The sequence below is a fragment of the Schistocerca cancellata genome, chromosome 6 (genome assembly GCF_023864275.1).
Source record: "Schistocerca cancellata isolate TAMUIC-IGC-003103 chromosome 6, iqSchCanc2.1, whole genome shotgun sequence".
Classification (NCBI taxonomy): Eukaryota; Metazoa; Arthropoda; class Insecta; order Orthoptera; family Acrididae; genus Schistocerca; species Schistocerca cancellata.
Window position 1 is genome coordinate 575,047,671 of NC_064631.1, and position 14,168 is coordinate 575,061,838.

The 14,168-nt window shown below is 39.4% G+C and overlaps 1 protein-coding gene across 5 annotated transcripts; it reads right to left on the bottom strand.

Moving 5' to 3' along the window:
- Positions 1-2,206: 2,206 nt before the first annotated feature.
- On the bottom strand, positions 2,207-13,683 carry LOC126191286 (putative lipoyltransferase 2, mitochondrial). Of its 5 annotated transcripts, XM_049932099.1 has the most exons (3): positions 13,509-13,683; positions 12,079-12,429; positions 2,207-4,882 (listed from the first exon to the last, which is right to left on the bottom strand). In XM_049932099.1, the coding sequence occupies exon 3, from the start codon at positions 4,862-4,864 to the stop codon at positions 4,160-4,162; it is 705 nt and encodes a 234-aa protein (XP_049788056.1). In that variant the 5' UTR covers positions 4,865-4,882; positions 12,079-12,429; positions 13,509-13,683; the 3' UTR covers positions 2,207-4,159. The 5 variants fall into 5 exon arrangements, with proteins under 5 accessions (XP_049788056.1, XP_049788054.1, XP_049788052.1 ...); XM_049932097.1 differs by lacking the exon at positions 12,079-12,429; XM_049932095.1 differs by lacking the exon at positions 12,079-12,429 and having other exon boundaries at positions 13,153-13,683.
- Positions 13,684-14,168: the final 485 nt, after the last annotated feature.

Here is a 14,168-nt window from a genome sequence, read left to right on the forward strand (position 1 = left end):
TTCCTGATTAAGATGTTACATCACTTGATACACCCTTTACTTGTGAACTGCTGAAGGGTATTTCAACAATGTGTTACTTTAGTATAGATCCAAGAGCTGTTAATCTACTCAGGATCACAAGTAAACCAAGTTGTTCTACAGAAGAGCATTGAATGAAATTTTCTTTAATCTCATGAATACCAGGCTCAGACTAGATATTCTGATCAAATATAACATTATGACCATCGGCCTTATAACCGGTATGTCTACCCTTGGCATGGATAACAGTGGCGACACATCATGGCATGGAAGCAATGAAGCTTTACTAGGTCGCTGGAGGGAACTGGCACCACATCTGCACACATACAAGTCACTTAAATCCCGTGAATTCCTGGGAGGGAGCAATGAGCTCTGACTTTATGTTCAATCACATGCCATGTGTGTGTGACTGGGTTCAGAACTGGCGAGTTGGGAGGCCAGCACATCAACTGGGAGAGTTCTCCCCTGTGTTCCTCAAACCACTCCATCACATTCCTAGCCCTGTGACATGGTGCATTATCTTGTTGAAAAATGCCACTGCAGTCAGGAAACAGGATCATCATGAAGGGGTGTACGTGGTCTGCAACCGGGATACGATACTCCTTGGCCATCATGGTGCACATGCATGAGCTCCACTAGCCCCATGGATACCCATGTGAATGTTTCCCAGACTATAATGGAGCCAACGCCAGCTTGTCTCCATTCCGCAGTACATACGTCAAGGAGCTTTTCCCCTAGAAAATTATGGATTTGCGCCCTCCAATCAGCACAATGAAGAAGGTATCGAGGTTCATCATACCATGCAATACACTGCCATTGCACTAATGGCCACGTGCCCATTGCAGACGTAGTTGCTGATGTCGTGGTGTTAACATTGGCATATGCACTGGTCATTGGCTACGGAGTCCCATCGTGAGGAGTGTTTGATGCAATGTGCTCCAAACACACTTGTAGTCTGCCCAGCAGTCTGATGTTAGTTCTGCCACAGTCCACTGCCTGTCCTGTTTTACCAGCCTGCCAGCCTACAATGTCCAACATCTGTAATGAGGGGTAGCTGCCCAATCCCATAACGTCTGGACATGGTTTTACCTTGCTTTTGTCACATGTTGAAGACACTCGCCACAGCACTCCTGAAGCACCGAAAAAGCCGCACAGTTTCCAAAATGCTCAAGCTGAGCCTCCAGGCCATTACAATCTGCCCTCAGTCAAACTCAAATAGATTGCGCACCTTCCCCATTCTACACATGAACATGCTCACTGATACTACATGCACCTTGCATGTGTCTGGCTAGCAGTCATTCCTTATCAGGTGACACTGCTATCCCCTGGATGGGTTTCTATCGATAGTAGGTTGGTGGTCATAATGATCAGGTTGGTCAGTTTATGAGCCACACTAATTTAAAGAAACCTGTTATCCAATAAAGGATGATAACTAGTTAATCTTTTGGATAAAGTAGTTCCAGTCTCAGTCTCTCCCTCTAACTTTGCTTGCATCCTAATTCATTGCATTTCTGGAATGCAGTAACTCAAATTCCATATCTTCCACTGACATATCAGCCACATATCTTGTGGCCATTCTCAGAGTGAGCCTACAGACTGGCCAAATGGTGCCATATATGCACCACCCTGGCAGCAATGCACCTGATGGTTGGAATCACAGATACTGATCAGTGACGAAGAGGTGTAACTTGCACTGAGCACCCCCTGTGACAGGTACAGAAAATGCTCAAATCATTGAGTCCTTAGCCGATGTAGATTCAGCAATGACAGTACTGTGATAGCTTGTCTGCAATTTTATTTTAGCAAAGGCTGGATTCCATATCTTGTCTGAATTAAAACCACTACCACAATTTATTAAATGACTTGCCAATCAAATTTACTCACATCTGCAAGGTATACTTGGCGGTATACCATGTGGGGCATATAACACCACTCTAAGACAGTCATCAGTCTCTTGGCTCACTTTGAGGATGGTCACAAGATATGTGACTGTAATGTCAGTGGAAGAGATTCCAGAAATAAAGGGTGTTTCATAAAGAATGACCACATTTCAAAACACCATATTTGCTGATAAAAACATACTACAAACATGGGCTATATTACAAAATACTCACAAAATCTTAAAGTTTTGAGCTATGCTATCAAAAATGCCCTGTGTCCACCATCAGCAACATGAACAACAACGAGAAATGGAAAAAAAAGTTCATTTTAGGTGAGTCTCTTTTGTGTTCAATAATGTCATGAGGGTTCTGGGGTCCCCATATGTGCATGTTATGTCAGTTTACTTTATCGCTGACACAAAATGTTGCTTCATCACTGAAAATTAACCATGGCAGAAACTGTATCATCCTACATGTCCTCTAGCAGAGCACTGTTGAAGTCAACCTGTTTCCTTTTAGCACCAAACCGAGGGTCTTGCCCAATTGCAGTCTGCATGGTTTGTAGACCAAATGACATCTTAACGCTCGCCAGACAGTCATATGAGGTGTTGCTAGTCCTCTGCTTGCATGGCGAGTAGACTTTCGAGGACTACCCTCAAACATTTGCAGAATTTTTCCTACATGTCATCAGAAATGTAAGGTCAATTTGGATTCTTACTGTTGCACAAGCATCCTGCCTCTTCAAATTGGCGATACCACCTATGAATTTTTTTGGGTGCAGGTGGATCAATGCCAAAATGCTGACAAAAAGCAAGCTGGACTGAGATCAATGACTCACTCTTTGCAAACTTCAGCAAGCAAAACACCTTCCATTGAGTGGACACCGTCTTTCTTCTGACTGACTGCAAACTGAGACAATGCACTGACCGACATCTAATGCCAATTTTCTGAAACTCTAGGCCATGCCCATTCAAACAACACACATTTCCTTGCTGACACATCCCATGTATTGTAATTATTACTGTCCAAAATCAGGTCATTCTTTTTCAAACACCCCGTATAATGGATTATTCATTACCCCATGAAAAACTAAAAATGCACTTGTTCATATCCTTTTACATGCCTGTCTACTGATTAACGCCTCTTCTGTTTGATGAGTAGCCATCTCATATACATAATTAGTTGATGGAGAATACAGAATGTTTGGAAGGTAAGAGACTGGTGGAAGTAAAGCTGTGAGGACGGGGCGCGAGTTGTGCCTGCATAGCTCAGATGGTAGAGCCCTTGCCTGCGAAAGGCAAAGGTCCCGAGTTGGAGTCTTGGTCTGGCACATAGTTTTAATCTGCCAGGAAGTTTCAAGTTTCAATATAGAATGTGTTTCTACTTATTAATCATTAAAATAGCAAATTTAAAATGCCACAGCTAAACTGCTAGCATTCGTACCTTAACAATCCCTTTCGATAAAAAAGAGAGAGTACTCTGAGGGATTTTTTTTCCTAAAAGCTAAGCATTATTCTGTCTCCAGCTGATTACTAGGCACCTCTTCTGTTAAATAATAGGATAAGATGTACAGGTACTGAAACACAGGAAAAACAACCTGAAACCAGGGGTTAGGAGCTGAACAAGATGCTGGAGAGCATTTGGCAATAACCATGGACTAAAAGTACAGATTCAAATAACCAAGTCCAAATAACAAACAAGTCCTGAAAAATCACAGGATGCAGACTGCGACCAAAAATGAAAAATAGTAAATGTAGAAAAATGCAAGCTGTTTTACTGTCATTAGCACCTTGTTTATAAGCCTACACAGTGTTCAACAGTTATTTTATATGCTGAGCACATCTTTCTTCAGATCTCAGTAAGTTGCTAAAGAATCAGGTAGTATTCTTTCCTTCTACTTCAGATATTTCATCACAGATTATGCTCATATTGGTTTCTCATTTCTTGCTTAATGTTGGAAACTTGGTAATACAAGGAAATTACATTTTCAGCCAATTTATACACAAGTGATTACAAAATAAATCTTTATGTATTCTATCAAAACAAAACAGTTGACTGTATGGAAAATAAATGTTGCAAAAACCTCACACATTACATAACAGACAAGATCATTCATTTGATCTCCATCACATATTTTGCATCCCAGGGGAGACCAATGAAGAATTATTCCCCTCCCACGGCAAGCAGGTGGGAGAACAACACATTTCTCATTTATTTTTATTAATACAAAGCACGAGTTTCACAACATAAGGTCAGTTCTTTCACATTTCTACATATAGTTTCTGTTTCTCTGCTGCAGGATAATCTGCAAGATGGCATTGAAAGACAGTAGCAAAAGCAGTAAGGAAATAAGGTACCACTTCCTCAATCTCAACTCTTCGTTTTAACTGTTGAGATAATGAGGTTACTTCACAGCCTTCAAGTCCACAAGGAATGATATGCTTAAACCAATCCAAATCTACACAGCAATTGAGTGCTAGTCCATGTGTTGTAACTTGACGACTTGCTCGTACCCCAATAGCACAAATTTTTGCGTTACCAAGCCAGACGCCAGTGTATGGTGCAGGCCTCGCTTCGACATTTTGTAGTGCAAATCCATTACTGATTGTGTGTATTACAGTATTCTCCAACCTAGACACATATGATCGTAAACCTCCTTTCCAAAAGCGGAGATTAAGCACAGGATAAGCTACCATCTGACCTGGTCCATGAAATGTAACCAAGCCTCCACGATCCACTACATGGAATTCTGCACCCAGTGCACAGAGACGTGACTGATCTTGAGCATACTCTTCCCTCTTCCGGATGCCAATGGTATACACTGGTGGATGTTCAACAAGAATTAATGTACCAGCAAGCTGAGGGTTGCCATTTATGTGTTCTTTTGCCAGTATTCTCTGTAGATGACAGGCACGACCATAAGTCATTGGTCCCACCTGAAGTACTCTTATCACTGGTGTTATCATCCCAAAACAAAGAATGGCCTGAAGCAACAGATAATCATTAAATAAATATCAGCACATTTATGGAAAAGTGTTACTAGACTTAACATAAAATGTTATGATTGGATAACACTAGTTTAAGAAGGGGCAAACCCAAAATTGCACTTCAAGAAAATGCTTATAACATCTAAGATAACTACTTTTAGCACTGGCAACAAAAGATACTTTGTGCATATATGTGGAAAGTTTTACAACTATTGTTTTTCTACATTTTCTGTTACATAAAAGAACACATTCAAAGAACAAGTGATCCTTGGCTGTTGACAATAGAAACTTTATACTGCAGACATAGTTCAGTTCAGAACAAAGATATTAATGTTTTCTTACAAATTGAGCTGAAGGAATAGCATAAATTTAAATACCATAAGAAAATATGGGTTGTGCTTTCAGGAGGGTGCCATGGGATCAGTGTAACCATTCTAGATTCTAAGATTTTACTGTATGCATCGCTTCTGCATAATCTTTCAGCGATTGTATCAGTGTATCCCGAAATATTATTAAATTCTGAACTTTTGTGAGAGCCATGATAAATCATACTACTATAATCAACTGTAGGAATAAACTTAAATTGTGCTCCTTTAGAAAGTTTGGCAACTGTAGGTCTATCCTCATTCAAATACTATTGTTCCCCAATTTCTTTGTATAATTATGTGAGAAACAGATTTATCTATGAGAATTTTTGGACACTTACAAGAGTATATTTTTGAAAACTGTTGTAAGTTACAGATGTTGTGGATAACTTATTTCACAGCAAATCAGCATTTGTGATTTACAGTTACTGTCAAAGAATATTTCACCCAGAATTTCATTGTATATCTGTGCAAATAAACATGCATTTCTGAGAATTTTCAGAAATTACCATTGTCGTATTTCGCAGTAAATCAGCAATTTTGATACAGTTACTGTGACATATTATGACTAACATATTGTGTTACATCTGTTTTTCCCGTTCAAGTGGCATGTATATTATCTACATTTATTGTAACTTAATGCTGTTTTTTAGTTTCTTGGCGATATACTCGAAAAGTTTCAGGAATCTAGAAATTTCTACCACATGTTTTTCTGTTGTCTTAATGGAAATCTCATTTTGTGTACTAATTGTTTCAGTTCTTAAAGGTAGTTAGTAATAGTTTTCACTCGACAGTTTAAAAGATAATCTGCAGGGTTAGTTTAAAGGTATTTACCCAGTGTCCTGGAAAACACTGCACCATCCACAATGCAGGCTCACTGAATGCCATGCTCGAACATGTGATGAGTTAGCTGATATTTGTAAGCAGATGGAAATTGCTCTTACTACTGTCAAATGATTGGCAGCTGCTGCAAACTGGTATGTTGGGACAGCTCACAGGAGTCAATTTACCAGAGGTACCTCGTGTACTATCCTCTCCTGCAGATCCTGTCTCCTTTGCAGGAAGATTGGGATCTGTCATTACTCATCCACGTGACTGTGTGGTATGCAAGTAGAAGCATCCTCCACAGGGTGGACAGAAACTGTGAGGACTGAGGGTGTTATACCGATCTGAAACTAACTCAGTGGGACTCACTTCACCTGTTGGGAAACCTGCTTTGTCTTGGGTCAAGAGCAAGAAAATCCATTAATCGTCGGCCATTCAAATGTATAGCAAATAATGGTATTCCCGAGAGAAATGGCAGCAAGGAACAGAAAGCAACACCCGGTGCACCCAGTGTGTATGCCTGGAGGCCTCAGTCAAAACGCTGAAGAGGCTGTTTCAGCAGCCGTTGAAGGAACAGCAATCAACTGCAGACTGACACACATTGGAACAAGTAATGCCTGTTGTTTGTACTCCAAGGTCATTGTTGGATCATTCCAGTGATTAGCAGATAAGCCTGAGAACACCAGTCTTGCGCAGGCTGCGACTCCCAAGACTTGCGCCATATGGCTGAGAACTGTAGGATCCTCCTAAATGAGTTGGGTGTGCACTACACATCAGGGACTGCTGCCCAGGTAACTGACTGTGTGTGTGGAGTGGACGCAAGGAGTACGCTACTCTCCATATGGTCAGATGATGAAAGCTGTAGGAGACACAGGATTATTGAGAGTAAGACCTGAAGGAATGCCCCTCTCCCGCAGGCAACAGTATTAAAATCTCAGTAGTTAACTGCCGAAGTATTCACAACAAAATTCCAAGAGTTTGAGGTGGTCCTGAAAAGTAGCAAAGCTCACTAGGCACATAAAGCTGTTTAAAACCTAAAGCTGGTAGCTGTGGAATTTTTGGGGAAAATTTAAGTGTATGTCGAAAGGATAGGCTAATGGAAAATGGAGGCAATATATTTGTCGCAATAGGTAAGAGACAGAATCTACCAACATAGAAATAAAAGCTGCATGTGAGATTGTTTGTTCAAGACTCAGTATCAGCAGTGGCCATAAAACTGTAACTGGATCCTTCTATCAACCACCAGTCTCACTTCCTGATGCAACCAAAAACTTTACAGAAAACCAAGTGTGCTTGTAAGCAGGTCCCTCAAGCATACTGTAATCATTGGTGCAGGCTTTAATCATTCATCAATCAATTGAGAAAATTACAGTTTTGTTAGTGGTGGGCATGACAAGGCATCCTGTGAAATGTTACTAAATGCTTTCTATGAAAACTACTTGGAACAGATGCTTCAGAACACCACTCATGATGGAAATAGAGGGTGATTCTTATTAATGTTTGGATACCTCCAAAGTGATGTACATGACACCGAGATAAGTAATTCAACGTAAGACACACAGGCCACAAATGTCAGGAAATCTCCAAAAGTGGAAGACAAATGTTGAGCATGTGATATTGCCAGATGACATACCTTACGGCACAAACAGCAGTTGCATACCTTATTTTACCAGTCAAGTCGAGTGTTCATGTTGGTGCGGCTCCTGGCCTATGTGCATGACTTTAGTGCATGGGGCTTGGGGTTCGAGTCTTGTGTCTGACAGGCAATATTTTTCTCACTGCATTATGACAATTATGTGTGTACATTGAGGCAAAATTTATTTTTTTATTTACCAGTCACACAGTCTTCGCTGGTTTATTGCAAAGTACTGTAAAACAAATATAAGTTTCCGATTTGTGTCGTTACCAATAAATGACCTATGCTTTCTTTACACAATAATGCCTGTAATCAAAAAAGGAAGGAACAAAAGGAAAGAAACACAAGATAAGAATGCCTTTTGCTTGGCTACAGTGAGGACAATTATTCTGTAATTTAAAACATTTGCAACTGATCATATTTACAAAAGGTATTCAAAATTTCCATCATTTGCTTGAATGCAAGTAATACATTGCTCAATCATTCCTCCATGCACATGTTCAAAAATACCCACTGTATTTTGGGTTACCACAGTGGCAATGGCTATGCAGGCTGTGAGGTCCATTTGGGACTCTACTGGGGTGCTAAAACCAGCTCCTTCGTATGACCCCAAAACAGAAAAGTCTAGTGGGTTTAAATCCTGGGATCTTGCTGGTCAGCAAATTGGTCCGTTGCGCCCTATCCACCTATCTGGATACATCTGATTTAAGTACTTTCTTGTTGCAATGGCATAATGTGGTGGAGCTCTATCCTGCTGTAGCCACAGGTTGCTTACTTCTGGGGGAACATCTTCAAGTGGTTCTGGTAGATAATTCCTTAAAAAGACTGAGCAATTATGCCCATTTTAATTATCAGGTGAAATGAGCAGTCCTATTCTTTGGTTGCCTAAAATACCCGCCCATACATTGATCTTAAATTTGTCCTGGCATCCGTGCTTGTCCATTTTATGGGTCCAATAAATGTTATTTTTGATGTTGAAGAATCCTTCTCCATTAAATGTTGCTTTGTCAGTAAACATAACCATGGAAGTAAAGTTAGTATCCTTTAGCCATGCATGAAACAGTTCACAAAATTCTGTGCAAAGCCTTCTGTCCAACTTGTGAACTTTAGCTTTGTGGTAAGCTTTCAGGCCTTTTCCATCCCACACATGCCAAACTGTTGACTGCAAAACATCCAACTGGCCCACGACTTGTTGTGTACTTCTTTCAGCATCCGATGTACTAGTGCCAAAGCAGCTACCTCAATTTGGTTTCTTACACATGGACGAGGCCCAAAATCACCACACCTCCAAGATATTGGAAGGTTGAAGTTAACGATAAACATCCACCTGTGACGGGAAAATCTTGAAATACAGTATCAGTGGAAAAGTTGTGATGACATTTATGTTTAAACACTCAAAACAAAAGAAGTTGGAAGCTACTGTATGTATTTACAAAACATACTTTATAAGCGTTCACAGTAAACCTACAAAACAAATACAACAAAGTTGAAATAATTTCATATGTCAGATTCTGTAACCTTTATTTCAGAACACAACATGTCTGATCACTGTGTTATTGCCCTCAATATATATGTTTTGCCTTCAGTGTTTCCGTATACAGTGTGTCCCTGTTTTATGGCTTCGACAATCCACAGGAACAAATGACATTTGAGAAGATAAATCATGCTATGGAAAATATTCTGTGTAAATATGTGTCACTGCAAGTGCAGTGGAATTAACAGCTCTATAATAAAGATGCATGTCTGCAAGCTCATTAATTGAAAACGAACTCATCATAGTCCTTTATAACCACCACTACAAGTACTACCACACCACATCAGATAATGCAAGAGTGAAAACAGAATAACCTAGAAGAGTGACTCGTAGCAGTGACCACGACTGAGAAGGGTAGGACGACCAAGTCCAGCCACTGCACGTGCAGCAAGGTACGTCATCTGGTGACATCACACGTTCGACATTTGTCATTCTCTTTGAGGTACTTCCCAACATTTGCAGCCCCATATGTCTTATATTAAATTATTTGTCTCAGAGTCATCTACATTGCTTTGCTTAATTTTATAAGTTAATAAGAATTACATTGTATTGTAGATCCAATGGCAACGAACAGACCTGAAGATGTCCACATCAAAACTGGTACCAGAAATAATTAAGTGGCCGTGGCAACAATAATTAGCAAAGTACAAAGGGCAAATAAAACACGTAGAAAGATATGAGTGTTCAGTAAACTAGATAAAAAAGCAGTAGTGTCATATCTCATTGAGGAAGTAGAAACTTTTAGCACAGGATAGGAGCATGTAGAGGAACTATAGCTAAAGTTTAAAGAAGTAGCTGGCCATGCACTGTATAGATATGTACCCAGTAGGACAGTTGGTAGAGGGAGAGCATCTCCTTGGTGTACAGTTACTGCAAAGGAACTTCTAAATAAACAGGACTACTGCATAATAGATGTAAAACACAGCATAGGGCTAGAGATAAAGAGATTCTGAGACATTGGCCATCAAGAGAGCAATTCATTAAGCCTTCAGTGACTACCATAGTAGAACACTGTCAATTGATCTTTCACAAAAACAACAGAAATTCTGGTCACACATAAACCTGAAGATATTAGTGGCATGTAAGAGTTAGGGGTCAAGAGGAATGTTCGACACGAGTTGTTGGCTTTGGACAGTGACATAATGTTAATGGCTGCTGTCATGTCACCTTTTGGTGCACGTATTCACAGTTTTAAGCCAATGAACGTGATACTGAAAAAAACCTGGTTGTGGTGCCAGACTGATCTGTACCTTAGCCCATTTGAAAAATCTCCAATAACATCACTTTATAGTCACCATATTGTTTACAGTGTTTGTTGCATGTTTCCTATGTCAATGGTCAAAGCCGATGACTCATATTGAACATTCCTCTACATCCAAAGTTAGTGTCAAGTCACTCAAAGATGAGACAGAAACTGAAATTGAGGGTGGCACAGCAAAAGCTGAAATACTTAACTCTGTTTTCATGTTTCTTTACGAAGGAAAAACCTGAAGAACTGTCCTGATTTAAGCCTCATACAACTTAAAAGATAAGTAAAATAAGTGTTGGCCTCAATGGTGTTGAGAAACAGCTGAAATAGTTAAACATAGATCCAGAGCACGATGGAATGCTTATCAGATTCTATATTAAATTTGTAGTCAAGTTACCCCCCCCTCCTTCTATTTTTTAAACTATAATCTATTACACACCTCCGCGAACAAAAACCATGTCCAGTAGTTTGAAAAGAACAAGTCAGACCCATTTGTATGAAGGGTAGTAGAAGTGATCCACAAAACCAATGTCTGTGACATTGGATTGTTGTAGAATCTTAAAACATATTCTGAACTCAAACAAAAAGAGGTATCTTGAACAGAACTCCAACGTGGCAACCAGCGTGGATTCCAGAAATATCCATCATGTGGACTCCAACTTGCACTTTTCTCACATGAAATATTGAAAGCCTTGGATCAAGGTAGTTACTTAGATGCAGTATTTTGCAGTTTCCAAAAAGCATTTGACTCATTTGCTTTTAGAATAATGATACTTGTCTCCCTTTTTTGCTTCAATATACATGAATGAAGCAAAATGTACTAAACAAATACTCAATTAGGGATTTTTCAATTTATATAAAGTTCCAGTATGTGTCACAAAAGTATCTTCATTTCCTTTACCTACAACTGAGGTCATGGAATTGATCTATTTCATTCCTCCACATTTGTTACATCTAGATACATGATATTATTACTTTAAATACTGGGTGATTCTTTTGTGAAGAAGTCAATCATTAACGGTAGGCTTTTGGCTGAACACCCAAAAGCATACCATTAACCAATCTTGCCGAGGCCTGAGAGATCAAATTAGTCATCAATAAAACTTATGCAAAACTTGTGAACTCTGGAACAGCCTATTACATCTGCTTGGTCATTGGAACAACACTGAAAGAGGCTTCCCTCCTCTCTGGATGCCACAGAGTTCCAGAAATGTTTGGTCAGAATAAACACGGGTGTCAGAGTGATTTTACCCTTCATATTCTATTCTCTTTCTAGTGTTCAACTTCATGCAGATTCATCTGTTATACCCGACTTTTATTTACCTCCTTAATCCTCAATCAACCTTCGAGTAATACAAATCTAACTATAGGATGAATTGTTGTAACAAAGGAAGTAAGTATCCCCGTGGCAATAACATTAATACTGCTCTGATACAGATTTTCACATTCATCAGTCATTTTTAAAGTGACTGCAACTACAGTTACACAGAACATTTATGACTTGTGAATTTGCCAGTGCTGTGCCAGCTTTTAATCTTTCCACATAAAGTTGACAACTGTAGCCATACTTCACACAGAATTTACCTATGCTCCCTGTCATGCTGTAAGGAGCTTCCACTAATTTCTTAATTCTCCCAATGTGTCATCACCATCTTTTTGAAAGCAGCAAGGAAAATGTTAGACATTAATAGATCAACATTATATAACTTTACAAAACATCATACATATTCCCCTCAGTTGCTGTTTACAATCAATAAGAGCTTGGCATGATGCACTTTGGCAGCACTCTGCCAGCTTCAGGTGCTCATATTAAACTGATACATTATCCTGTCTGATTCACACTTTGTCACCCGTTGCTGCTGGGTGTTGCAGTCAGGTAATGTCACAAATTGTTGTTGCCAATATTGTGAGCATACCTAAATGTTTGTGGCCTCACTGAAAACAAGAATAATAATAAATACTGATTCACACGTTTTCTTTACACAAATATTTATACTAGTGTAGCAATTCCACCATGTGTTTTGTAGGAAGTTGAGGAAGGAAGGCAGCAGCCTTAAGTAGATATTACAGCCTGAAAAATATTTTCTTAGTTGAAATGTTTATTTTCTCCCTCATGCAAAGTATGAATTCATCATTAAGTTTAAAAGGGGATACACTATCCTACTTTTAAATGAAACCCCAGCTGTTGAAGCTAATAGGCTAGTTTACGGACTCCAGACAAATAAAATATCAGCAGCCTATATAAGTTAACGATGGGAATCAGCACTTGGCCCAAATCTATACTAAAAAAAAAAACTATAGTCTATTATTAACTGTGATCATGGTAACATCTTAGCAGGCTATGTTTCTGAAACCACGTTTCAGCATTACTAATAAAACAATACCCAGGTTATTACATAAAATATTGATATAAATTAGCATGAGCGGGGCACATCACAAATAAAAATTTTAACATTAGGGGTAGCTGGAAACCTGCACATCCGTTATCTTGATCAAATGCGGATGTTATCATCTGTACAATCTCTTATGTGCCCATTCAGGAAAACAATACAACGATGCGACGGTACTTTCATTTGCATAGTTCCAATGACTAATCTTTTGATAATTAAAGTGAACTAGACACGCTGTGGGTGCACTTGATGCATAGATATCACGTACAGCTGCGCCAAAACCGCCGTGGAACCATCCCATTTACCAGCAACTATACAAATTTCACAAAGGAAACAAGTAATATGCGTCTGGATTAAGCGGTGTTCAAAGAGGTGTGTAGAACTCAGAAAGTGTTCTTTAATTTGATACCACAAGATTAGAAACCTTTATTTGAAACTGACACTTTCAGTTAAAAGTATTTTTTTCGATGAATTCCAAGTCTCTGCAAAATTAATCTACGTCTTTCTATTTCTGCCCATTTAAAATTTAATTTCTTCATTGTCAATAGAGTATCAACAGAGCTATTAATAATTTTATTCCTGTAGTTCATATCGTCAGCCACAAATAAATGACACGCCACTCACAAGTTAAAAAAGAAAGTAAACGTGGAGTCGTCTTTGGCACTGCCTGTTGTGCATGATATTGTCATCACCTTAACGCGCATGACCCATGAACGGATGTTGTAAACTAATACACACGAACGCACGGTGTATAGCTGAAGTTATTCTGCGGATTTGCGCCCTGTAGGCCTGGCAATGTCCCAACCACGCCGTAATAGCGCTAAAAGCGACCAATGAAATGTCAGGACTGGATGCCAATAGAAAATCGGTGTTAGACCCGCGTGCAGGTTTAAATTAGTAAACTGTGTTACACGTGCCTTGCATTCTCGCTCTGGTTTTGCCTGTTTAAAGCTCACAGAAAATCCAGTTTATGCTGCACTCTTAGGTTGCTGCCTAATCCCACCCTCTGAAATCGCGGCACATTCGGAAATAAAAGTCAAGTATTTGTGACAAGCGAGGAATATAAACGTCATTTCCGCAATTTTAGCTGATACATTTACATGGGCCACACGAATTACATATTGCCGACAGTATATCCCGACAATATTGTCCGGCACCATTGCGGCCACACGAATCGCAGCCAGATTTACTAAAACATTATTCGTCAATACTGCCCGGCAACGTTTGCGACAATACATTGCCGACTCAAAAATATGTGGGAAGACAGCATAAACAGTTACGCAC

Coding starts and splice junctions, on each gene's coding strand:
- LOC126191286 (XM_049932094.1), bottom strand. CDS start 6,138: ATGGCATTCAGTGAGCCTGCATTGTGGATGGTGCAGTGTTTTCCAGGA. Junction 4,883..6,084: donor AGTGTTTTCCAGGACACTGG/GTAAATACCTTT, acceptor CTGTTGCTTCAG/GCCATTCTTTGTTTTGGGAT.